Consider the following 25,835-nt stretch of genomic DNA (forward strand, 5'->3'; position numbering starts at 1 on the left):
TATGGCGTTGGGGAGAGTTATAGAACAAAGAGATCTAGGAGTACAGGTTCATAGCTCCTTGAAGGTGGAGTCGCAGGTGGACAGGGTGGTGAAGAAGGCATTCGGCATGCTTGGTTTCATTGGTCAGAACATTGAATATAGGAGTTGGGACGTCTTGTTGAAGTTGTACAAGACATTGGTACGGCCACACTTGGAATACTGTGTGCAGTTCTGGTCACCCTATTATAGAAAGGATATTATTAAACTAGAAAGAGTGCAGAAAAGATTTACTAGGATGTTGCCGGGACTTGATGGTTTGAGTTATAAGGAGAGGCTGGATAGACTGGGACTTTTTTCCCTGGAGCGTAGGAGGCTTAGGGGTGATCTTATAGAGGTCTATAAAATAATGAGGGGCATAGATAAGGTAGATAGTCAACATCTTTTCCCAAAGGTAGGGGAGTCTAAAACTAGAGGGCATAGGTTTAAGGTGAGAGGGGAGAGATTCAGAAGGGCCCAGAGGGGCAATTTCTTCACTCAGAGGGTAGTGAGTGTCTGGAATGGGCTGCCAGAGGTAGTAGTAGAGGCGGGTACAATTGTGTCTTTCAAAAAGCATTTAGATGGTTACATGGGTAAGATGGGTATAGAGGGTTATGGGCCAAGTGCGGGCAACTGGGACTAGCTTAATGGTAAAAACTGGGCGGCATGGACTGGTTGGGCCGAAGGGCCTGTTTCCATGCTGTAAACTTCTATGATTCTATGATTCCTCCCACCGGGTCCGTCACATACAGCAGCAGGTCATCCGCATAAAGTGACACCCTATGCTCCTCCCCACCCCGCACCAACCTCCTCCAGTTCCTCGACTCCCTCAGTGCCATAGCTAGGGGCTCAATCGCCAGTGCGAAGAGCAGGGGGGACAGGGGACATCCCTGCCTCGTCCCTCGGTGCAACCGAAAGTACTCGGACCTCCTCCTGTTTGTGGCCACACTCGCCATCGGGACCTCGTACAACAGCCTAACCCACCTGACAAACCCCTCCCCAAACCCGAACCTCTTCAGCACTTCCCACAGGTACCCCCACTCTACCCTATCGAAGGCTTCCATCGCCACCACTATCTCCGCCTCCCCCTCCCTCGCCAGCATCATGATAACGTTCAAAAGCCTCCGCACATTTGCGTTCAACTGCCTCCCCTTCACAAACCCCGTCTGGTCTTCATGGATGATCTGTGGCACACAATCCTCAATTCTCGTGGCTAAGACCTTCGCCAGCACCTTGGCATCTACATTTAGCAAGAAAATCGGTCTGTAAGACCCACACTGCAGGGGATCCTTGTCTCGCTTCAGGATCAAGGAGATCAGTGCCTGGGACATGGTCGGGGGCAAAGTCCCCCCCCCCCCCCCCCCCCCCTTGCCTCATTGAAGGTCCTAACTAACAGCGGGCCCAACAGGTCCATATATTTTTTATAGAATTCGACCGGGAAACCGTCCGGCCGCAGTGCCTTCCCCGCCTGCATGCTTCCTATCCCTTTGATCAGCTCCTCCAGCCCAATCTGGGCCCCCAATCCCGCCACCAGTCCCTCTTCCACCTTTGGAAACCGCAATTGGTCCAGGAAGCGGCCCATCCCTCCCTCCTCCCGTGGGGACTCGAATCGGTACAATTCCTCGTAGAAGTCCCTGAAGACCCCATTGATGCCAGCTCCACTCCGCACCACACTCCCTCCCCTGTCCTTAACTCCCCCGATCTCCCTAGCTGTGTCCCGCTTCCGAAGCTGATGCGCCAGCATCGGCTTGCCTTTTCCCCATACTCGTAAATCGCCCCCTGGGCCTTCCTCCACTGCACCTCCGCCTTCCTGGTGGTCACCAGGTCGAATTCGGCCTGGAGGCTACGCCTCTTCCTCAACAATCCTTCCTCGGGCTCCTCTGCATACCTCCTGTCTACCCTCACCATCTCCCCCACCAGCCTCTCCCTCTCCCCCCGCTCCCTCCGCTCCTTGTGGGCCCTAATGGAGATCAACTCTCCCCTCACCACCGCCTCAGTGCCTCTCCTACCATCCCCACTCGGACCTCCCCGTTGTCATTGGTCTCCAGGTACCTCTCTATACTTCCTCTGACCCGCTCGCTCAACATCTCGTCCGCCAACAGCACCACCTCCAAGCGCCACAGCGGGCGCTGTTCCCTCTCCTTCCCCATCTCCAAGTCCATCCAATGCGGGGCGTGGTCAGAAATGGCTATTGCCGAATACTCAGTATCCTCTACTCTTGCTATCAACGCCCTACTCAAGATGAAAAAGTCGATTCGGGAATAAGCCTTATGGACATGTGAGAAGAATTAAAATTCCCTAGCCCCCGACCTTGCAAATCTCCAAGGGTCCACCCCTCCCATCTGGTCCATAAACCCCCTCGGCACTCTAGCCGCCGGCGGCTTCCTACCCGTCCTAGACCTGGAGCGATCCAGTGCCGGATTCAGCAGTGTCTTATAGTCTCCCCCCATTATCAGGCCCCCCCATTTCCAAGTCTGGGATCTGACCCAACATACGCCGCATAAAACCCGCATCGTCCCAGTTCGGGGCATACACATTGACCAGTACCACCCTCCCTGTAACTTGCCACTTACCATTATGTACCTCCTCCTCAGGCTCAAAATAATGGTGCAGGTCCTTGTAGGTAACCCACGGTCGCGCCGGCTGCAACATGCCAAACTCCACCCCCTTCCTGTACAGCACCGCCTTCGCTCGATTGTACCGGGCCCCCCTCTTCGCCACCTCCGCACTCCAGTCCTGATATATCCGAACCTCCGCGTTCTCCCACCTGCTGCTCCTCTCCTTGGCCCACCTGAGCACACACTCCAGATCGATGAACCGATGGAACCTCACCAGCACCGCCCGCGGAGGCTCGTTAGCCTTGGGCCTCCTCGCCAGCACTCTATGGGCCCCTTCCAGTTCCAGGGGCCCCTGGAAGGACCCCGCTCCCATCAGCAAGTTCAACATGGTGACCACATAGGCCCCCACGTCCGGCCCCTCCAGGAGGCCCAGAATCTGCAGATTCTTCCGCCTCGACCGATTCTCCATCTCCTCAAACTGCTCCTGCCATTTCTTGTGGAGCGCCTCGTGCGCCTCCACCTTTACCGCCAGGCCTAAGATCTCGTCCTCATTGTTAGAGATCTTTTGTCGCGCCTCGCGGATCGCCACTCCCTGTGGCTTCAGCAGCTCATCAATAGATGCCTTCATCGGCTCTAGCAGGTCCGTTTTAACCTCTCTGAAGCAGTGCTGGATACCTGCTGCTCTTCCGCCCACTGCATCCACGCTGCCTGGTCTCCGCCCGCTGCCATTTTGTCCTTCTTCCCTCGCATCTTCTTCGGGTCCACCACCACCTTTTCTGTCGCCCCGCTCCTAGTTGAAGCCATATACTGACCGGGAGCTGTTGTGGACTCCTTCCCACACCAGGAAACGTCGAAAAGGTGTCGTTGGGGGCCATGAAAAGAGCCCAAAAGTCTGTTTTTGCGGGAGCCGCCGAATGTGCGACTTAGCTCCGCATAGCCGCAACCGGAAGTCATGAGCCATCTCCCTCAACAGTATCCAAAACGGTATATCTGTTTTGCAGGGAGATGACTGCTGGGGGAACCTGCACTGCCTTCCTACTCTTGTTCTGTCTTTTGGTCACCCATTTTCTATCTCCCTCAGTAACTTTCACCTACGGTGTGACCAACTCACTAAACGTGCTATCCGCGACGTCCTCTGCATCGCAGATGCTCCAAAGTGAGTCCATCCGCAGCTCCAGAGCCGGTAAGCGGTCTAACAGGAGCTGCACTGGACACACTTGCACGTGAAGGAGCCAGGGACAGCGGACGTGTCCCTGAGCTCCCACATCACGCACTAGGAGCATGATATGGGTCTGGGATCTCCTGCCATGCCTTAAACCTTAGGTTAACTTATACAACTACAATTCCAAAAAATGAAAGAATAAATAAATAGGACAATGAAAAGAAAAACTACTTACCAGTCACTTACCAGGGTTAAAAAGCACCTCCTCTCCACCCAGCTTCGAATTCCCACCTAGCTTCAAATTCCCAAATTCACTCTTTGCTGACTCACTCTGGCGATGTCTTCTCTGGCTCACTGGGAGAACTCATGTGGACAATTTAAAGCAGATGTTGCACTTTAGGCTCTTTTCAAACCACTTTATCCCAAATTACCTTGGCTTCCTTGAATACTTTTATTGGTGAGTCCCTACTCTCCATGCCTTGCAGTGAAATATGGGTAAGCATTTGATTAGATACTTGAGAAACTAATAGCAAAACTTTGTCTGATAATTGCTTTTGCTACTGGACTAATCATGATCCTTCATTGGAAGCAATATTTATAAATTTGAGCTATTGGGCAAATTTATTTTCAGATGATGAAAAAGTGTACAGTGGCAGGATTCACTGGCATTACCTGTGTTGAGTCGGTAGGGGTCTAGTCCAGACGCTTGATAGTTGGCAACTAATACGAAAAGCAAAATACTACAGATGCTGGAAATTTGTAATAAAACAGAAAATGCTGGAAATACTCAGCAAGTCGAGCAAATATGAGGAGAGAAACAACATTAACGTTTCGCTTTGATAACCTTTCATTTGAAGTTCAGATGAAAAATCACAAAGTGTTAATTATGTTTCTCTTTGTAGATGCTGCTGGGTATTTCCAGCATTTTCTGTGTTCATTTCATTCACATTTGGATTTGGTTAAGAATTGAGCAGCTAGGAGAGATGGAGGAGCAGTACTGAAAGCTTGAGGAATTTTATCACAAAATGCCAACCAGCCATCCAAAATAATAACTGTTGGCATGAAGACCTGTCCTTGAAATATGCATTTGTGATATAAATACTGAGTCAATTCATTAATGTTTTTTTTTTCAAATCAAACCAATTCTTCTATCTATCATTTTATTTCTAGTACCATTGCGTGGTCCACTCATGTGGAGAACAGTTGAAAATCAAGGATCTTCAGAGCGAAAGATATGCATCATGTGGAAGGTAACTTTGTTTATATAGTGAAGATTTTCCTAGCACAGGCATCTCAAATACACAAGTACCTAGTGACAAATGCAGGGGAATTAGTAATTTTAAAATACATTGTCTAATGCTGTATCTGGCTCTCATTTATGTATGGTAATATATATTGCTAAATTGTCTAGGGTTTTTGTTCCATTTTGGAGAGTGGATAAACAGTGCAGGAAGGTTGGCCAATTCTGGTCTACCTCCTAACTCAACGGACACCTACAGAAGTCATGGTTTTCAAGTTTTGGCCAAAAGGAGAGCAAGAGGCAATAATGACTTAATGTCACAGTTCTAAAGAGTGTACAAGGACAAAGGAACCTGTTGGCAGGATATGTTGAGAGAGCAGTTAGCAAAGCATTTGGGATATTGGGCTTGATAAGAGGTATTGAGTACAAAAGAAGGGAAATTATGCTGAACCTGGATAATGCTCTGGTTAGGCCACAACCAGTTCTTGTCAGTACATTTTTGGGAAGATGAGGAGCCATGGGAGCATGCAGAGGAGATGTACCGGAATGGCTTCAGAGAATCAGGGATTTTATCAACAAGGTTAGGTTGTAGGAGTTGGGGTTATTCCCCTTGGAGTAAAAGTGGTTGAGGAGAGATTTGGTAGAAATCAGCCATGATCAGAATAAATGGCAGAGCAGGCTTAATTAGCGATGTTGGCTGCTCTTGCTCATATTTCTTAGGGGTGCAAGAAAGGGTATACAAAGGAAAGCTGTCCCCAATAGCGGATGGTAGAAGGACTAGGGGGTACAGATTTAATAATTTTGGCAAGAGGTACACAGGGCATGTGAGGAAGAACTTTCTTTACACAGCAATCAACAATGGCTTGCAACTTGCTGCCTACAAGGCTGATAGAAACCGAGATGATAGGCTTGGAAATTAAATTGGACCAAGTCCAAATGTGAATGAATGAAGTAAATTGAATGCCGCTTAAACAAAATAAATTTGCAGTACTGCGAAGACCAAGTAAAGAATAGAACTGATTAGCTTTATGGAGAGCTGGCATGGACTCGATGGGCAGAAGGCCTCTTGTGGCGTTAGGGCATACAACAGCAATAACGTTGTGGGCAGGAATCAAAAACAGAGCATCAGTGAATTTCAATGATGGTTGTGCCAGATTAGCATCCAAGTCTAGAAAGGAATCTGATTCAGTTTAATGACTCCAAGCTGAAGAGGGAACTGAGTATGTCACTTGAATTGATCATTTTATCTGACCTGAACAAAGAAATGTACAGCACAGGAACAGGCCCTTCGGCCCTCCAAGCCCGTGCCGACCACGCTGCCCGACTAAACTACAATCTTCTACACTTCCTGGGTCCGTATCCCTCTATTCCCATCCTATTCATGTATTTGTCAAGATGTCCCTTAAATGTCACTATCGTCCCTGCTTCCACCACCTCCTCCGGTAGCGAGTTCCAGGCACCCACTACCCTCTGCGTAAAAAAAAAAAAAAAAACCTGCCTCGTACATCTACTCTAAACCTTGCCCCTCTCACCTTAAACCTATGCCCCCTAGTAATTGACCCCTCTATCCTGGGGAAAAGCTTCTGACTATCCACACTGTCTATGCCCCTCATACCTTTGTAGACCTCTATCAGGTCGCCCCTCAACCTCCTTCGTTCCAGTGAGAACAAACCAAGTTTATTCAACCGCTCCTCATAGCTAATGCCCTCCTTACCAGGCAACATTCTGGTAAATCTCTTCTGCACCCTCTCTAAAGCCTCCATATCCTTCTGGTATTGTGGCAACCAGAATTGAACACTATACTCCAAGTGTGGCCTAACTAAGGTTCTATGCAGCTGCGACATGACTTGCCAATTCTTATACTCAATGCCCCGGCCAATGAAGGCAAGCATGCCGTATGCCTTCTTGACTACCTTCTCCACCTGTGTTGCCCCTTTCAGTGACCTGTGGACCTGTACACCTAGATCTCTCTGACTTTCAATACTCTGGAGGGTTCTACCATTCACTGTATATTCCCTACCTGCATTAGACCTTCCAAAATGCATTACCTCATATTTGTCCGGATTAAACTCCATCTGCCATCTCTCCGCCCAAGTCTCCAAACAATCTAAATCCTGCTGTATCCTCTGACAGTCCTCATCGCTATCCGCAATTCCACCAACCTTTGTGTCGTCTGCAAACTTACTAATCAGACCAGTTACATTTTCCTCCAAATCATTTATATATACTACAAACAGCAAAGGTCCCAGCACTGATCCCTGCGGAACACCATTGGTCACAGCCTTCCAATTAGAAAAGCATCCTTCCATTGCTACTCTCTGCCTTCTATGACCTAGCCAGTTCTGTATCCACTTTGCCAGCTCACCCCTGATCCCATGTGACTTCACCTTTTGTACTAGTCTACCATGAGGGACCTTGTCAAAGGCCTTACTGAAGTCCATATAGACAACATCCACTGCCCTACCTGCATCAATCATCTTTGTGACCTCCTAAAAAAACTATATCAAGTTAGTGAGACACAACCTCCCCTTCACAACACCATGCGGCCTCTCACTAATACGTCCATTTGCTTCCAAATGGGAGTAGATCCTGTCTCGAAAAATTCTCTCCAGTAATTTCCCTACCACTGACGTAAGGCTCACCGGCCTGTAGTTCCCTGGATTATCCTTGCTACCCTTCTTAAACAGAGGAGCAACATTGGCTATTCTCCAGTCCTCCAGGACATCACCTGAAGACAGTGAGGATCCAAAGATTTCTGTCAAGGCCTCAGCAATTTCCTCTCTAGCCTCCTTCAGTATTCTGGGGTAGATCCCATCAGGCCCTGGGGACCTATCTACCTTAATATTTTTCAACACGCCCAACACCTCGTCTTTTTGGATCTCAAGGTGACCCAGGCTATCTACACACCCTTCTCCAGACTCAACATCTACCAATTCCTTCTCTTTGGTGAATACTGAAGCAAAGTATTCATTTAGTACCTCGCCCATTTCCTCTGGCTCCACATATAGATTCCCTTGCCTATCCTTCAGTGGGCCAACCCTTTCCCTGGCTATCCTCTTGCTTTTTATGTACGTGTAAAAAGCCTTGGATTTTCCTTAACCCTATTTGCCAATGACTTTTCGTGACCCCTTCTAGCCCTCCTGACTCCTTGCTTAAGTTCCTTCCTACTTTCCTTATATTCCACACAGGCTTCGTCTGTTCCCAGCCTTTTAGCCCTGACAAATGCCTCCTTTTTCTTTTTGACGAGGCCTACAAAATATCTCGTTATCCAAGGTTCCTGAAAATTGCCGTATTTATCCTTCTTCCTCACAGGAATATGCCGGTCCTGAATTCCTTTCAACTGACACTTGAAAGCCTCCCACATGTCAGATGTTGATTTGCCCTCAAACATCCGCCCCCAATCTAGGTTCTTCAGTTCCCGCCTAATATTGTTATAATTGGCCTTCCCCCAATTTAGCACATTCACCCGAGGACCACTCTTATCCTTGTCCACCAGCACTTTAAAACTTACTGAATTGTGGTCACTGTTCCTGAAATGCTCCCCTACTGAAACTTCTACCACCTGGCCGGGCTCATTCCCCAATACCAGGTCCAGTACCGCCCCTTCCCTAGTTGGACTGTCTACATATTGTTTTAAGAAGCCCTCCTGGATGCTCCTTACAAACTCTGCCCCATCTAAGTCCCTGGCACTAAGTGAGTCCCAGTCAATGTTGGGGAAGTTGAAGTCTCCCATCACCACAACCCTGTTATTTTTACTCTTTTCCAAAATCTGTCTACCTATCTGCTCCTCTATCTCCCGCTGGCTGTTGGGAGGCCTGTAGTAAACCCCCAACATTGTGACTGCATCCTTCTTATTCCTGATCTCTACCATATAGCCTCACTCCCCTCTGAGGTGTCCTATCGCAGTACAGCTGTGATATTCCTCCCTAACCAGTAGCGCAACTCCGCCTCCCCTTTTACATCCCCCTCTATCCTGCCTGAAACGTCTAAATCCTGGAACGTTTAGCTGCCAATCCTGCCCTTCCCTCAACCAGGCCTCTGTAATGGCAACACCATCATTATTCCAAGTACTAATCCAAGCTCTAAGTTCATCTGCCTTACCCGTAATACTTCTTGCATTAAAACATATGCACTTCAGGCCACCAGACCCGCTGTGTTCAGCAACTTCTCCCTGTCTGCTCTGCCTCAGAGCCACACTGTCCCTATTCCCTAGTTCTCCCTCAATGCTCTCACCTTCTGACCTATTGCTCCCGTGCCCAGCCCCCTGCCATACTAGTTTAAACCCTCCCGTGTGACACTAGCAAACCTCGCGGCCAGGATATTTATACCTCTCCAGTTTAGATGCAACCCGTCCTTATATAGGTCACACCTGCCCCGGAAGAGCTCCCAGTGGTCCAGATAACGGAAAAACCTCCCTCCTATACCAGCTGTTTAGCCACGTGTTTAGCTGCTCTATCTTCCTATTTCTAGCCTCACTGGCACGTGGCACAGGGAGTAATCCCGAGATTACAACCCTAGAGGTCCTGTCTTTTAACTTTCTGCCTAACTCCCTGAACTCCTGCTGCAGGACCTCATGCCCCTTCCTGCCTATGTCGTTAGTACCAATATGTACAACGACCTCTGCCTGTTTGCCCTCCCCCTTCAGGATGCCCTCTACCCGTTCGGAGACATCCTGGACCCTGGCACCAGGGAGGCAACATACCATCCTGGAGTCTCTTTCACGTCCACAGAAGTGCCTATCTGTGTCCCTGACTATAGAGTCCCCTATTACTATTGCTCTTCTGCGCTTTGACCCTTCTGAACATCAGAGCCAGCCGTGGTACTACTGCTCTGGCTGCTGCTGTTTTCCCCTGATAGGCTATCCCCCCAACAGTATCCAAAGGGGTATACCTGTCCGAGAGGGGGACAACCACAGGGGATTCCTGCACTGATTGCCTGCCCTTTCTGGTGGTCACCCATTTCTCTGCCTGCACCTTGGGTGTGACCACATTTATATAACTGCGATCTATGAGCTTTCCGCCACCTGCATGCTCCTAAGTGCATCCAATTGCTGCTCCAACCGAACCATGCGGTCTGTGATGAGCTCCAGTTGGGTGCACTTTCTGCAGATGAAGCCATCCGGGACGCTGGAAGCTTCCCGGGACGCTGGAAGCTTCCCGGACCTGCCACATCTCACAGTCAGAGCACTGCACCTCTCTAACTGACATTGCGTCAATTAATTAGTAAATTAAAGTTAAAAGTTCAAATAAAAAATAAAAAGTTACTGTTAACTATCTGTTTCCTAGCACTAGATTTCTACTATAAATGTGAAAGCTAAATATAGTACTCTCCGATTTCTGGCTTAGATACCCCTCTAAATTATAATTAAGTAATTATGTTTAATTAGTTACCAATGCTTAATTTTTTTATTTTAGTGTCGATTCCCAACCAGCCACTCGGGTCACAGCTTTTCTGTGATGTCACTTCAGTTTCCCCCACCCACACACGCACACGCACACGCACACGCACACGCACACACACACACACAATTTGAAACGGTAATAAAAGTAAAAATGAGTAAAAATCACTTACTTACCTTCTGAGGGTCTCCGATGTTCTCAGGTTCTCTCCCTGCAGATTAAAAGTTACAGGCCAGCAGAAAGAGAGAGAACAAAACAGTAGGGAAAAAACACCTTCTCCCACTCTGCACCGAATTACCTCACTGCACCAAATTACCAAGTTTCAAATTCTCACTCTGTCTGTGTCTCACTCACTCAGGCTGTGTCTCTTTGACCAGCGCAACATTTACTAAGTGCGCTTTCTGTCTGTCTTTTATGCAGACTTTAGGATAACTCACACTACTTAAACTTCAAAGAGAAGAATACAATGTGTACCTTTGTGCCCCTAAACAGGCGTCAGGTGACTGCCAGATAACTGCCTCTCAGCAATTAGGGTGGGGGCGGCTTCAGCCAATCAGACACTAATCTACACTGCACTTTTAACTGAAAAACAACAGAATTAGATTTATCACTTACCTTTCCTGGTTACCTCACTGCACCAAATTACCAAGTTTCAAATTCTCACTCTGTCTGTGTCTCACTCACTCAGGCTGTGTCTCTTTGACCAGCGCAATGCTTACTAAGTGCGCTTTCTGTCTTTCTTTTATACAGACTTTAGGATGACTCACACTACTTAAACTTCAAAGAGAAGAATGCAATGTGTACCTTTGTGCCCCTAAACAGGCCTCGGGTGACTGCCAGACTGCCAGCAGGGGCTGTTTAGCACAGGGCTAAATCGCTGGCTTTTAAAGCAGACCAAGGCAGGCCAGCAGCACGGTTCAATTCCCGTAACAGCCTCCCTGAACAGGCGCCGGAATGTGGCGACTAGGGGCTTTTCACAGTAACTTCATTGAAGCCTACTTGTGACAATAAGCGATTTTCATTTCATTTTCATTTCAGATAACTGCCTCTCAGCAATTAGGGTGGGGGCAGCTTCAGCCAATCAGACACTAATCTACACTGCTCTTTTAACTGAAAAACAACAGAATTAGATTTATCACTTGCCTTTCCTGGTTACCTCACTGCACCAAATTACCAAGTTTCAAATTCTCACTCTGTCTGTCTCACTCACTCAGGCTGTGTCTATTGACCAACGCAACAATCGAGCAGATTGTCAGCAAATTCTGTTAATCTGTGAAATGTGGCATGTGCTTCTTGAGTAGGAGATGTTTGGAATAAGATTACTTTGATTACTTTCCAACTATACTGGGCAGGACTTGAAGATATTATTGCTCCAAAGTAATGTTAAATTTCAAAATTTTATGATTGGATTATATTTACTATCAATTTGTTCGAAAAACTAAAAATGAAACTTTCTTTTAAAAATAAACTGAATTGCCTCATCTGATTCTGAAAAGGCACAAACTTGAAACCTCTACTTTAAAAGGGAGTAATTTATTCCTTATAAGTGACCTAATGCTGATTACAGCAACCACAATATGCTAAAGGTGCAGTTCATATTTTTTTTAATATTCAGGCATTTTCATAAAAACAAACCAAAGCAGAAGAAAAATTGTACAACATTATAAATAACCAACACCCACTCCAGGCACACGCCCGGTCCCCACCATTGCCCTTTCTCCTATCCTGCCTTCCCCATTTTACCTCCCCCTCTTTTCTCTCCTCTTTTCATCCCCCCCCCCCCCCATTTCCTGACCCCTCAATCCTCGTTAAAGTCGATGAATGACTTCGATCTCCGATCGAGCCCATCAACCAACTCTCTCAGGACGAACTTGACCTTCTCCAGCTTCAGGAATTCTGCCAGGTCGCTCACCCACAGCCCCGCTTTCCACGGCTCCGAGCTCCTCCACCAAGCAAAATCCGTCTCCGTGCTATCAGGGAGGCAAAGGCCAAGACATCAGCCTCTCTCACCCCTTGGATCTTCCGACACCCCGAATATCGCTACTTCTGGACTTGGGGCCACCTTCACCCCCAGCACCTCGGACATTACATCCGCAAACCCCTGCCAGAATCCCTTTAGTTTCGGACATGCCCAAAATATGTTGACATGGTTCGCGGGCCTCCCCGCTCTCCGCCCGCACTTATCAACACCCTCAAAAAACCTACTCATCCGTGTTACCGTCATATGTGCTCTATGAATTAGCTTAAACTGAATGAGGCTTAACCTCCCACACATCGAGGACACATTCACCCTCCGTATGGCCTCAGCCCACGTCCCGGCCTCCACCTCCCTCCCAGCTCCTCCTCCTACTTACGCTTTATGTCCCCCACCAGGGCCACCTCCCAATCCATCAGCTCCTGTAGATCTTGGACACCTTCCCCTCCCCTATCTCCTCCTTCGACAGTATCTTATCCTGCAACCCCAAGTGCGGTAGCCCAGGAAAAGATAGTAACTCTCTCCTCACGAAATCCCAGACCTGCAGGTATCTAAAACCGTTTCCTCTGGGCAACTCGTACTATTCCTCTAAGTCCTCCAACTTTGCAAATCTGCCCCCAATAAACAGGTCACCGAATCACTCAATCCCTGCCTTCTGCCGCCCCCGAAACCTCGCATCCAGCCCCCTACCCCGCTGCAAACCTATGGTTGTTGCAAATGATTGCTCACATCGAGGCATCCTCCAGTCACAAATGCTGCCTCCACTGTCCCCACACCCTCGAGGTCGAAACTGTCACTGGGCTCACTTGAGTGTCTGGCGGCGAGAACGGCAGAGGCACTATTAACAATGCCCTTAAGCTCGTTGCTCTACAAGAATCCACTCACTCCCACGCCGACCCCTCCCTCACTACCCATTTCCTAACCATGGCAATGTTCATTTATTATTTTCGGCAATGGCAGCACCCCCCCCCCCCCCACCTCGTCCCTGCTCCGAAAAAGCCCTCCTGGCCCATGGGGTCTTCCCTGCCCACACAAACCAAGAAATCAGCGCATTGACCTTTTTTAAAGAATGTCTTCCAGCCAAAGATTGGGAGGCTCTAAAACACAAACAGAAACCTTGGCAGCACCGTGATTTTTACTGTCTGCACTGGTCCCGCCAACGACAATGGCAGCACATCCCACCTCTTAAAGTTCCCCTTCATCTGCTCCACCAATCGCGTCAAGGTCAGCTTGTACAACTGCGCACAACCCTGCGTCACCTGGATGCCCAGGTATCTAAAACTCACCCCCACTGCCTTAAACGCCAGCTCCCCTAATCACCTCCATTACCTTCTAGCGTCAATCAGGAACACCTTGCTCTTTCCCATTTTCAACTTGTACCCAAAGAATCGATCAAAATCCCCATAATGTCCCCTATACCACCCAATGGGTCCAAAATGTATAATAACAGGTTGTCCGCGCATTGTGAGGTGGGCTGGGTACAGCACTTCAAACTTCACCCCCTCCTTAAAGAGGGCATCCCAGTGAAACCCAGCCCTTCCCTTTGCCAGTTCTGATTCACCTGCAGCTCATTCCCTTCACAGGTGCATTTCCTCACCTGCTTCGCCCACCAAAGGATCTTCTCCTTATCCAGAAAGCGATGCAACTGCACCACCATCGCCCTTGATGGTTCACCCGTTTGCGGCCGCCTCATCAGCGCCCTGTGCACTCGGTTGTCCTCCAGGGGCTAGTCAAAGGCTGCCTCCCCCATCAACTGCTCCAACATTGTGGCCATGTACCTGCTGGCCTCAGCACCTTCCATGCCTTCGGGCATCCCCACAATCCTCAGATTCTGTCTTTTGGAGCGATTCTCCAGATCTTCCACCTTCTCCTTCAGCCTCTTCCAGGTCTCCCACATCACCCCCACCTGCACCACGAACGAGGCCAACTGCTCCACATGCTCCCCCACTGCCTCCTCCACTTTCTGGTCACCCGGACCTGCCTCTGATCCACTCTCTCGATCCTTGCTTTGATCGGCTCCACCATGTTGGCCAGGTCTTCCAGGGCCTCCTTCCTCTGCTAGCTGAACTTTGTGTTCAAAAACTCCACTAGCTGCTCCATTGACCATTGGGTGGGCAGAACAGTCCCCTTGCCCTCTACCATCTTATCCTGTGGTGCACCACAAATAGTCTCCTGTTCCAGCAGCTTTTTTCTTCTCGCCCCACTCCTAGTTCGTGGATCCAGTCACACCAGAGGAGTAACACCTTCTAAGTGTACTCCTGCACCTCTTGCCATAAAAAACTTCACCATTCGGGGGTTGGGGGGGGGAACCAGAAAATACTGCCTTGAGCGGCAGCCACCAAATGTGCGACCACTCACTCCATGGCCGCCAACGGAAGTCGTGCTGTTCATATTTTGCACAATGTCTGTTTTGAAAATCAGTCTGCACTAACCTCAATTTCTCTTGAACTTTTCAAATCTATTTAAATTATTTTTAAATTTCAGGAACTGGATAAATCAGATGCTAATGGAATTATTTTGAAGTACCAAATGACAATTAAGGGAAAGACTTTTATGAAAACTGAAAGTTTTGGAGCTGAAAAACTAGAATACGATCTTACTCTTTCAAACGAAGAATATGAAATCAGACTTAACGCCAGCAATTCAGCTGGTGACTCTCCTGATGCAATTTTAATACAGCCATCAACAACAAAGTCGGGTAAGCTAAATGTTATAATATAAAGCAGTGTGTGAAAATAGGCTACACGATCTTTAAAACCCATTCCCTCTGCGTATTTGTTCTACTGTAAAAATTCATTGCATTTCCCAAGAAATACTAACCAGTACCTGCAAAATCTTCCAAGACATTAGAGTACAAATGTTGTTCCTTAATACTCCAGGCAATCAAGCTAAATTCCATGATACTATGCTCTTGCAGTTGGATCTGGAGTCACATGTAGGCCAGACCAGGTAAGGAAGACCGATTTCCTTCCCTGAAGGACATTAATGAACCAGAAGGGCGGTGCAGTGGTTAGCACTGCTGTGTCACGGCGCCAAAGACCGGGTTCGATCCCAGCCTCAGGACACTATCCGTGTGGAGTTTGCATATTCTCCCCATGCCTGCATGGGTCTCACCCCCACAACCCAAAGATGTGCAGGGTAGGTGGTTTGGTCAGGCCAAATTGCCCCTTAATTGGGAAAAAATAATAATGAACCAGGTGGGTGTTTGCGACAATGGATTCATGGTCATCATTAGACTTTTAATTCCAGATCTCTATTGAATTTGAGTTTTATCATCTGCCGTAATGGGATTCAAATCCTGGCCCCCAGAGCATTACCCTGGATCTCTGAATTACTAGTCTAGCAATAATACCACTACGCCACTACCTCCCCACAAAGTTAAAGGCGAAGTTGTTTAATGTGAGAACAAGCTCAACCAGGCAGAAGCTGGTGACTTCTTGGATTTCCATTCAAGGAAGAAAAGGAGACTAGCCTGGTGAGTGTGGGATGTCAAGAGGGATTGGATATCAGTCGTGAAAAGGATACTGTTAGGGCAAGGAAACTTAGTAGCAGAAGGTGTCAAAAGAATTGCAGATGTAGTTGGGAAGAGACTGGGCAAGGAGCGATAAGACAAAATAAGTTTAGTAGGGCAAGAACAGGCTGAACCAATGGGTTTGCCAGGTAATACTGTTTGTGAATCTTGGGAAAGAGATGAAATCAAGTTGTGTGGGATTGGGGAATCTGAGTTTGGAAGTAGTGGAAAGAAGATTTTCAGAGGAGATGAGTTCAGTGACAGTCTTGGAGACAGTAGTTCGTGGAATGAGAGACTTCAATTACATGGATAGGTTTGGAGCTTTGTATAATGCGAGCTCTTCCTTCCTCTCCATGTCTGCTTCATTTGCCAGTGGCTTTTCCCCCTACATTGCAAATCCTTTCTCTCACTTTCAGAATTGTCATTCCACTTGGATCTGCCCCTCTGGCCTGTTGCTTTCTCCAGATCTTTTCATTGGAAACTGCCAGCATGACGTTGGCCATCTCAATTTCTCTGTTTCCCTCTCAATTTAAACTAACCCTTTGAATTGTAGGACTGCATTCTCTCGGGTTCAATGCTAAAGTTGTTATCAAATCTTCTTATAAGAATGGCGGGGCATTGTCTTTTTTAAATATTTTTTACTAAAGTTTGCATTTTTACACTGTACAAGAAATGGATGAAACGGTTATAATTCACAATTTACACATTCCTTATCAGCCCTTTTCCGCCGCGTGCCCCCCCCCCCCTTTCCAACTGTCTTTGGGTCCTATCCTGGCCCTTCCCTTACACTTCACCATAGATGGTTTGTTCTGGTGTTTGTTTTACTCTTATTGTTTTGTGAGTGGCCCTCTCCCCCCTTTGGCGTTTCCTTGGATCTCTCTCTTCCCCCCCCCCCCCCCCCCCCCCCTGTTGCCTCCCCCCTTCGTTCCTGTCAGCTTTCCATGATCCTGGTGGTTCCTGGACATCCCCCACCCCCCGTTCTATCTATTGCTGGATTTGAACAGTTCTTGGGAACATACTGATGAATGGCCCCCACGCTTTGTGGAAGCCCAAGTCCGACCCTTGGATGGTATCCTTGATCTTCTCCAGGTGGAGAAATTCCGGCAGGTCTGCCAGCCAGTCTGTAGCTGTAGGTGGTGCTGTCGATCGCTAGCTGAGCCGGATTCTCTGGCAGGCAATTAGAGAAGCAAATGCAAGGGCGTCAGCCCTTTTTCCCCCATGTGAAGTTCTGGCTGTCCGATACACCAAACACTGCCACTCTTGGACATGGCTCCACCCTCACCCCCACAAATGAAATGAAATAAAAATTGCTTATTGTCACAAGTAAGCTTCAAATGAAGTTACTGTGAAAAGCCCCTAGTTGCCACATTCCGGCGCCTGTTCGGGGAGGCTGGTGCGGGAATTGAACCGTGCTGCTGGCTTGCCTTGGTCTGCCTTAAAAGCCAGCGATTTAGCCCTGTGCTAAACCACAAGCTTGGACATTGCCACGAAGAAGGCTGTCCAAAACCCAACGAGTCTGGGGCAGGCACAGAGCATGTGGGCGTAATGGCCGTGCTTCCCTGGCACCGTTCACATTTGTCTTCCACCTCCGGGAAGAGCCTGCTCATTCAGGTTCTTGTCAGGTGTGCTCTGTGCACCACTTTAAGCTGCACGAGGCTTAGCCTTGCACAGGAGTAGGTGGAGTTGGCCCTGTTCAGTGCTTCACTGCAGAATCCCCGTCCTACTTCCATCCCTAATTCTTCCTCCCATTTCTTCCTTGTTCCGTCCAGTGGGAAGCGTTTCCTTCCTAAAAGTCGTCCCTATATGTCCCCGCAGTTCCCTTTTTCCAGACTGTCCACGTCCAGTAGCTCTTCCAACATTGTGTATTCTTGGGGCCCTCCTCATCTTGCAGAGAATGTTTTTGATTTGTAAATGTCGGAGCAGAGTCTCTTTGTCAGCTCTTCTAAGGTCGCAAGTGTGTCCCTTGTGCAGAAATCCCTGACTGTTAGCGTGTGTCCCCCTGTCCTGTCTACTTCTTAAAGGTGGCGACCGGTATGATTGGTGGAAACCTGTGGTTGCCGCAGATGCGGACCATGGTGGACACCTTGGTTAGACCAAAGTGATGTCTCATCTGTTTCCAGGTTCGTAGTGGTGGGGTATGGGTATAAACAGGAAGAGGAACCTGGGCAGTACATTCATCTTGATCATCTGCAACCTTCTCGCCAGGGAAAGTGGGAGTGCACCCCTTCTCTGTAGGTCCTCTTTAACTTCCTCCGCCAGACTGGTCAGATTCCACTTGTGGATCTGTGTCCAATTGTGGGCAGTTGGATCCCCAGGTAACGGAATTTGTTTATGGCCATTTTAAATGGGAGATTTTCCAGGTCTGCCTCTTCCCCGCTTGAGTTCACTTTTGTCCAGGTTGAGTTTTGTAGCCTGAGAAGGCCCCAAACCCTTCCAGTAGCCTCATGGTTTTGTTTGTGCCGTTTTGCAAGTCCGAGATGTAGAGGAGCAGATCATCTGCATAGATGGAGACTCTGTGTTGCCTATCTTCTCTTCAAATACTTTTCCAGCCTCTCGTGTCTCGCAGGGCGATCGCCAGGGCTAACAGGAGCAGGGACAGCGGGCAACCCTGTCTGGTGCCTCTGTGCAACTGGAAGTATTCGGAGCAGGTGGTGTTGGTCCGAACGCTCGGCTTGGGAGCATTATCCAGGAGGCACTGGTGTTGTTGAGAAAACCAAACTCCAGCCCAGTGGAGGGTGCATGCCAACTTTTTGACTCCTCCTCCTACCTCCCCAGACCATGAAGAGACTACTGAATATCAAGCCACAGTTATTGACCCTATCTCCTCTTGAAACCCCCAACTCCATAGTCACACACTTATCACAGTGCAGAAAGTGGCCATTCGGCCCATCGTGTCTGCACCAACTCTCTGAAAGAGAACTCTATTTAGGCCCACTCCCCCACCCTATCCCCATAATCCCACCTAACCGTTGGACACTAAAGAGCAATTTAGCATTACCAACCCACCTCACCTCATCTTTGGACTGTGGGAGGAAACCGGAGCACCTGGAGGAAACCTACGCAGACACGGGGAGAATGTGCAAACTTCACACAGACGGCCAATGTCGGAATTGGACCCGGATTCCTGGTGTTGTGAGGCACCACTGCTAACCACTGTGCCACCCCAGACCTTGTGTAACTCACTTATACCTTCTTCCCATGGTCTGCAAATATGGCTGCTGATAAAGCACACCATTTCAGCCTGATTTTGTTCTTTCTACCTATTCCAACTTGATTTTCTCCCCTTGTCCATCCTCTTTCCATGTACATCTATGACTCTTCCAACTCTCTGCCACTTTAATAGTTTTCTTGCTCTCCTTACATTAATTATTATAATGATGTTGTTCCATGCTTTCACCTCGGATGGAAAATTTAATTAACTTTGTTTTCCATTCCTACCCTTTCCTCACTTTCACATGGTTGACCTTTATCTCTTCCCTTTCCTTTCTTGATTTCTTTGTCACTATTTCTGGGGATAGATTAGCAACCAATATCCATCAACTACCTTGGGTACACTTCCTCCCATCCAGCTTCATGGGAACATATAACATCGGAGCATGAGCAGACTATTAAGCCTGTTCAAGCGCTATATTCTATGTTCCTGTGAAGCTGGATGGAAGTATACCTTATGCCCCCACCTGAGGAATTCCTCAGTAATTCTAATGCTCTCACCTCTTCCCTCCCTCCCAGAACCACTGAGGTTCCTTGTCCTCGCCTTCCATCCCACCAGAGTCTGCGTTCAATGCATTGTTTGCACAACCTTCAATGTGATGCCCACCAAACGTATTTTCCTCTTCCACATCTCTTTTGGCATCCTGAAAGGGCTGTTCCTCCATGACCCCCTAGTCCACTCCTAATCACCTCTATCCATCCCAAAGCACCTGTCTATGCAAACAAATAAGATGCCTTTACCTTCTCCCCATTTACAAGTTCCTGTGCATAGGAGAGTTGAAACACAGGTTTGGTGACCATTTTGCTGAATACCTCTTGTTCCATCCACAAGCATGACCCTGAATTTCCAGTCGTTTGTCATTTTAATTCCCTGCTCCACTATCATTCTAACTTATCTGCCATTGACCTCTGACACTGTTCTTCAGTAAGGCTTATCAAAAGTTCAAGGTATAGTACTTTATCTTTTGATTAGGCACTTTATAGCCTTCCTGACTCGGCAAACAATTTCAGATTATAACCACTGCCTCATTTTCTCCTTGTTTACTTTGCTTTCTGTACTATTTTGTTTATACATGATGATGATTCCACATTTTCCAATTGTAGCACTTCTTCTAAAGCCATCTTTTTGTTTCTTTGCTTGTCCCATTAACATCTCCTTTTGCTTGCACAATATCCCTTTCAAAAATGTATCTCGCCAACCTTCAATCCAAAACCAACCCCACTTCCCTGGCCAACACCCTGCCTTTGTATTTGCTTGTCATTCTTTAACCCTTACAGTTCTGATGATACATCTTCAACCTTGGACCTTAGCTCTGTTTCTTTCTTCACAAATGCTGCCAGACCTACTGAGTATTTCCAACATTTTGCTTTCCTTATTAATTGTTCCAAAATCTTTCCTGTAAAATAAATTGTGCAAAAAAAATAAATTAAAATCTGAAACACAGCACTTCATTATTTGATGTGCTTCCAGTTTCAGAATTATTTACAACATTAAAATACTGAATAGAGGGAGAAAGAAAAATATTGGATCAATTTAGGAAAAATGACATGCATTCCAGCAACTAAGTGTGATCAAACAAGATCCAAGTGCCATGGTAACTCATAACAAGTCTCAGTTAACCTATGTATCATCTAGGTAGTGTCAGTCTTGATTATGTGCTCTGGAACAGGATTTTTCAGATGGTGCTGTTTCCCACCCTGTCACCCAAAGAGTCAGCAGGGAATGCATCCCCGCCAATATCAGCTGCTCTGCAGCCATTTAATGTTCAGTGGGACAGGACAAGACAGGCCGATCAGACGCTGCATTTTGTGAAGTCGCACCCTTCCCCCACCCCCCACCACCACTTTCTAATATTGAAATGTGTGTTATGACTGAACTCATGGCAGTAAACATTTCTTTCAATGCAAAATGTGTTAATTCTGTTTTAGCACTGCCACCTGTACAAAATCTCCAAGCTTACCCTGAAGATAATCAGTTGCTGGTGAAGTGGAAGCCTCCTGTTTCTTCAGTGAGTGGCTACGTAATAGAGTGGTGTGAAGAGTCCAGCAAGGATTCATGTACTGGGCCTTTATACTGGCGACACGTGCAAAAATCTGCAAGCAAGGCTTTTTTAAAAGGTAAGCGGTTCTGTTATTTTGGCTTCATTCACAGTATTCAGTATTTGAAGGGCTAGTGTGTAATGTGATTACCTTCCAATTATTTTATTTTTACTTTGTTCAATGGCTAGAATATATGAGTGATTTTCTTTGTTTGTGCTTCTGATGTGTGGCCATGCTGGCTCAGAAGGGGATATTGGAAATTTGAGTATAAGTGTATAATTTGAGTATAGTGTATAATTGTCCAGCTAATATCTTAAATAGGGAGAAAAATTTGCACAGCGTGTGCATTCATCTTATCCAAAAGAGCCACTGTTAGAGGATGGGTTTATTTATGATTGGATTTCATAGATTCTGTAACTACAAGGAATGGTACTTCGGCATAGAATTAATCATGAAGTACTATCAATTGCACCTGCTGATTGTGGTTTTTAGCACCAATATTTCTGGTTGGGACTGTACTGTACTTTACAGCAGTGAATTGTAACAATTCCACCATATTAGTTTGTTTCTTTGCATCTGGTTAAATTTTTCCACTCCGAGTTCCCTAGAACATTTCTCATCCAGGTAATGCCAACTTTTTGTTAGCTAATAACTTATTGGCTACTTCAGAATATTTTGAATAAAAGCAAATTACTGTGGATGCTGGAATCTGAAACGAAAGAGAAAATGCTGGAAAATCTCAGCAGGTCTGGCAGCATCTGTTGGGAGAGAAAAGGGCTGACGTTTCGAGTCCGATGACTGTCAAAGCTTGTCAAAGAATATTTTGAATTGGTGCCTCTTCTCTCCCAATTAGTAGGGTACTCATCTATGTAAATGCACTGGTCAACAAATCACTTGGACATCTAACTGATTTTGGACTTGTTGAGGGAGGATTGGGGGACTGGAGAAGCAATGGAGTTGTCCTTAAACTCTTTCATTTCTTAATTTCATCACATTATAGCCTGTATTCATGTATTAAGTTTCACAGGTTAATTTGACATAAGTTAACTAATTGGTAATATGAATATCCCCATTTATAGCGCATTCTAATATTGTGTTTTCGTTTTAGCACAGTTGGCAAATTAGGGATGTTCTTCTGTAGCGAGTTTATGGAGCATGCTCAGTGGGTTCCTCCGGGTGCTCCGGTTTCCTCCCACAAGTCCCGAAAGACTTACTGTAAGGTGATTTGGACATTCAGAATTCTCCCTCAGTGTACCCGAACAGGCGCCAGAGTGTGGCGACTAGGGGATTTTCACAGTAACTTCATTGCAGTGTTAATGTAAGCCTACTTTTGACAACAATAAAGATTATTATAGGTATCTTAAAAAGACAAATTACAGCTTCTCATCTGCTCTCCACTTCTCCCACTTGCTAACTCCCTCCTAATCGCTGCTTTCCTCCTCCCACTCTCCGTGCTGCTTCCCAGCTCCCTCCCTCCCACTTGCAGCCCTCTTATTCCATCACTCACTTTTTCGCACGTGCCACCCCTCTCCTGAGCCCTTGCTCACAGCAAGGGTTTAGGAGAGGAAAGCACCAACCACTGGAGGCAGGGAAGGAGTAAGTGGGGAGAGTTGGCAAACTGGTGGCCGAAAGCGGCATTCTGCAGGCAAGTTAGGCGGGTGTATCTGTTAGTAAGAGTTCATAAGATGATTTTGGGCCAGTTAGGTTCAAGACAGCCAGTAGGCTTTTACTGTAAAAATTACAGGTCAGGAACCAACCCAACCTCATCATATGCTTTCTTATCGAATAGTAATTTTTGTTTAGCCTGCTTTCTTTTAGCACACTGCTTCTATTTTTGCAGGAATGCAGCAGGAAAGCTAAATGTGGGATAGCTATATAAAAGTTGAAGTAATATCTGTTTAATTTTGTTTCTTCGTCAGATAATGTTATGCCATTCAAGCGCTATAGGATAACTACTTACACACTGTACAGTGGTCGTCCAGGAGCTCCACTCTCACAACTGGCGTATCTACAACAGGATCGTACGTACACACTACTTATACTAACTATAAATGCAGAATGTATGAGCATCAAATAGCTTAATTGTTAAATATATTAATTCTTAACACAATGTTTATATAATTCATTCATCTACATATTCAGTCCATGGTATCATAATATATAATAATATAATAATCACTTATTGTCACAAGTAGGCTTCAACGAAGTTACTGCGAAAAGCCCCGAGTCGCCAAGTTCAGATGCCTGTTCGGGGAGGCCGGTACGGCAATTGAACCCGCGCTGCTGGCATTGTTCTGCATTACAGGCCAGCTGTTTAGCCCACTGTGCTAAACCAGCCCCTGGTCTCAGCATGTTTTAATAAACATCGAAACATACTTTAGAAGAGAGTTGGCTCGCACAATGCTCTTTCAACCCTGGGACCGAACAATTGAATTCTTCAGTAAGAATTTTATATATGAATGCAGTGGCTAATGAGAAGGTTCTGGGGAAACTGAAGGGTCTGAAGGTGGATAAATCACCTGAACCAGATGGACTACACCCCAGGGTTCCAAAAGAGATAGCTGAGGAAATTGTGGAGGCATTGGTGGTGATCGTTCAGGAATCACTGGAGGCAGGGAGGGTCCCAAGGACTGGAAAGTGACTAATGTAACACTGCTGTTTAAGAAGGGAGGGAGGCAGAAGATGAGAAATTATAGGTCGGTTAGCCAGACTTTGGTCATTGGTAAGATTTTAGAGTCCATTGTTAAAGATGAGATTGAGGAACACTTGGAAGTGCACGATAAAAGGACTGAGTCAGCACGGCTTCGTCAAGGGGAGGTCATGTCTGACAAATCCGTCAGAATTCTTGGAGGAAGGGCGGCACAGTGGCGCAGTGGTTAGCCCTGCTGCCTCACGGCACTGAGGACCTGGGTTTGAATCCCAGCCCTGGGTCACTGTCCGTGTGGAGTTTGCACGTTCTCCCCGTGTCTTCGTGGGTTTCATCCCCACAACCCAAAGATGTGTAGGTTAGGTGGATTGGCCATGCAAAAGTGCCCTTTAATTGGAACAAAGATTTTTTTAAAAATAATTGGGTACTCTAAATTTAAAAAGAAAAGAATTCTTGGAGGAGGTAACAAGGAAGTTAGATAAAGGAGAACCAGTGGATGTGATTTATTTAGATTTCCAGAAGGCCCTTAACAAGGTGTCGCCTGGCAGACTATTAAATCAGTTAATAGCCCATGGTGGGAAGGGTAAGATCCTGGCATGGATAGAGGATTAGCTGACTGGCAGAAGGAACTGAAGACCTTGTTGCTAAGTTTGCAGATGATACAAAGATCTGTAGAGGGACAGGTAGTATTGAGGAAGTGGGGGCTGCAGAAGGGGGCTGGACAGGCTAGGAGAGTGGGCAAAGAAGTGGCAGATGGAATACAATGCGGAAAAGTGTGACGTTATACCCTTTGGAAGGAGGAATGGAGGCATATATTATTTTCTAAATGGGGAAATGCCTCTGAAGTCAGAAGCACAAAGCGACTTGAGAGTCCTAGATCAAGATTCTCTTTAGGTTAATGTACAGGTTCAGTCGGCAGTTAGGAAGGCAATGCAATTTTACCATTCGTGTCGAGAGGGCTAGAATACAAGACCAGGGATGTACTTCTGAGGCTGTATCAGGCTCTGGTCAGACCCCATTTGGAGTAATGTGAGCAATTTTGGGCCATGTATCTAAGGAAGGACGTGCTGGCCTTGGAAAGTGTCCAGAGGAGGTTCACAAGAATGATCCCTGGAATGAAGAGCTTGTTGTATGAGGAACGGTTGAGGACTCTGGGTCTATACTCGTTGGAGTTTAGAAGGATGAGCCAGGATCTTATTGAAACTTGCAAGATACTACGAGGCCTGGACAGAATGGACGTAGAGAGGATGTTTCCACTTGGAAGAAAAACTATAACTAGAGGGCACAGACTAAATGGACGATCCTTTAAACAGAGATGAGGAGGAATTTCTTCAGCCAGAGGATGGCGAATCTGTGGAACTCTTTGCCGCAGAAGGTTGTGGAGGCCAAATGACTGAGTGTCTTAGACAGAGATAGATAGGTTCTTGATTAATAAGGGGATCAGGAGTTATGAGGGGGAAGGCAGAAGAATGGGAATGAGAAAAATATCAGCCATGATTGAATGGCGGAGAAGACTCAATGGGCCGAGTAGCCTAATTCTGCTGCTATGTCTTATGGTCTTGTTACACCAACAATCTCACTAAATTTCTCACTAAAGTGCATTCGCATTGAAATAAGTTTGAACCCTGTTTGTAGTTGGCACAAATTCATTGCATACACTGCCAATTTGCCATAACACTAAATTGGCATAAAAAATGGAAAATTCACTGGTAATTAAATAATTTAGTACAATTGGCATTAAGGTACATTTCAGAGGAAGGTGTTTGCAGAAATCCCTATTTTGTATCATGTTGCATCCAGCCTGAATGGCCCTGATGCCTAAAGCAGCAAAGTACCCCAGTATTCGTGCTGATCTTTTCCTAATAAGTGCATAATTAACTATACATGATTATTGTTAATACATTCCCCGTGGCTGCGTGGGTCTCACTCTCATAACCCAAAGATGTGCAGACTAGGTGGATTGGCTACGCTAAATTGCCCTTTAATTGGAAAGATTTTTTTTTTTTTAAATTTTTTAAATGTAAAAAATAAATTAATTTTGCAAAATAATTGGAGTAAAGGTGATTAGATATAAGAGA

General features: G+C 46.6%; 1 protein-coding gene across 4 annotated transcripts in view; it reads left to right on the plus strand.

Moving 5' to 3' along the window:
* LOC140408998 (interleukin-6 receptor subunit beta-like) overlaps positions 1-25,835 on the plus strand; it is a 117,137-nt gene that overhangs the window by 72,309 nt on the left and 18,993 nt on the right. For all 4 annotated transcript variants that reach the window (XM_072497009.1, XM_072497010.1, XM_072497008.1 and 1 more), the window contains 4 exons: positions 4,906-4,985; positions 14,834-15,047; positions 21,000-21,188; positions 23,030-23,131. In XM_072497009.1, coding sequence (XP_072353110.1) covers positions 4,906-4,985; positions 14,834-15,047; positions 21,000-21,188; positions 23,030-23,131 — 585 coding nt within the window. The remainder of the gene's footprint in view (positions 1-4,905; positions 4,986-14,833; positions 15,048-20,999; positions 21,189-23,029; positions 23,132-25,835) is intronic.

This window comes from Scyliorhinus torazame, chromosome 3 (genome assembly GCF_047496885.1).
Source record: "Scyliorhinus torazame isolate Kashiwa2021f chromosome 3, sScyTor2.1, whole genome shotgun sequence".
Classification (NCBI taxonomy): domain Eukaryota; kingdom Metazoa; phylum Chordata; class Chondrichthyes; order Carcharhiniformes; family Scyliorhinidae; genus Scyliorhinus; species Scyliorhinus torazame.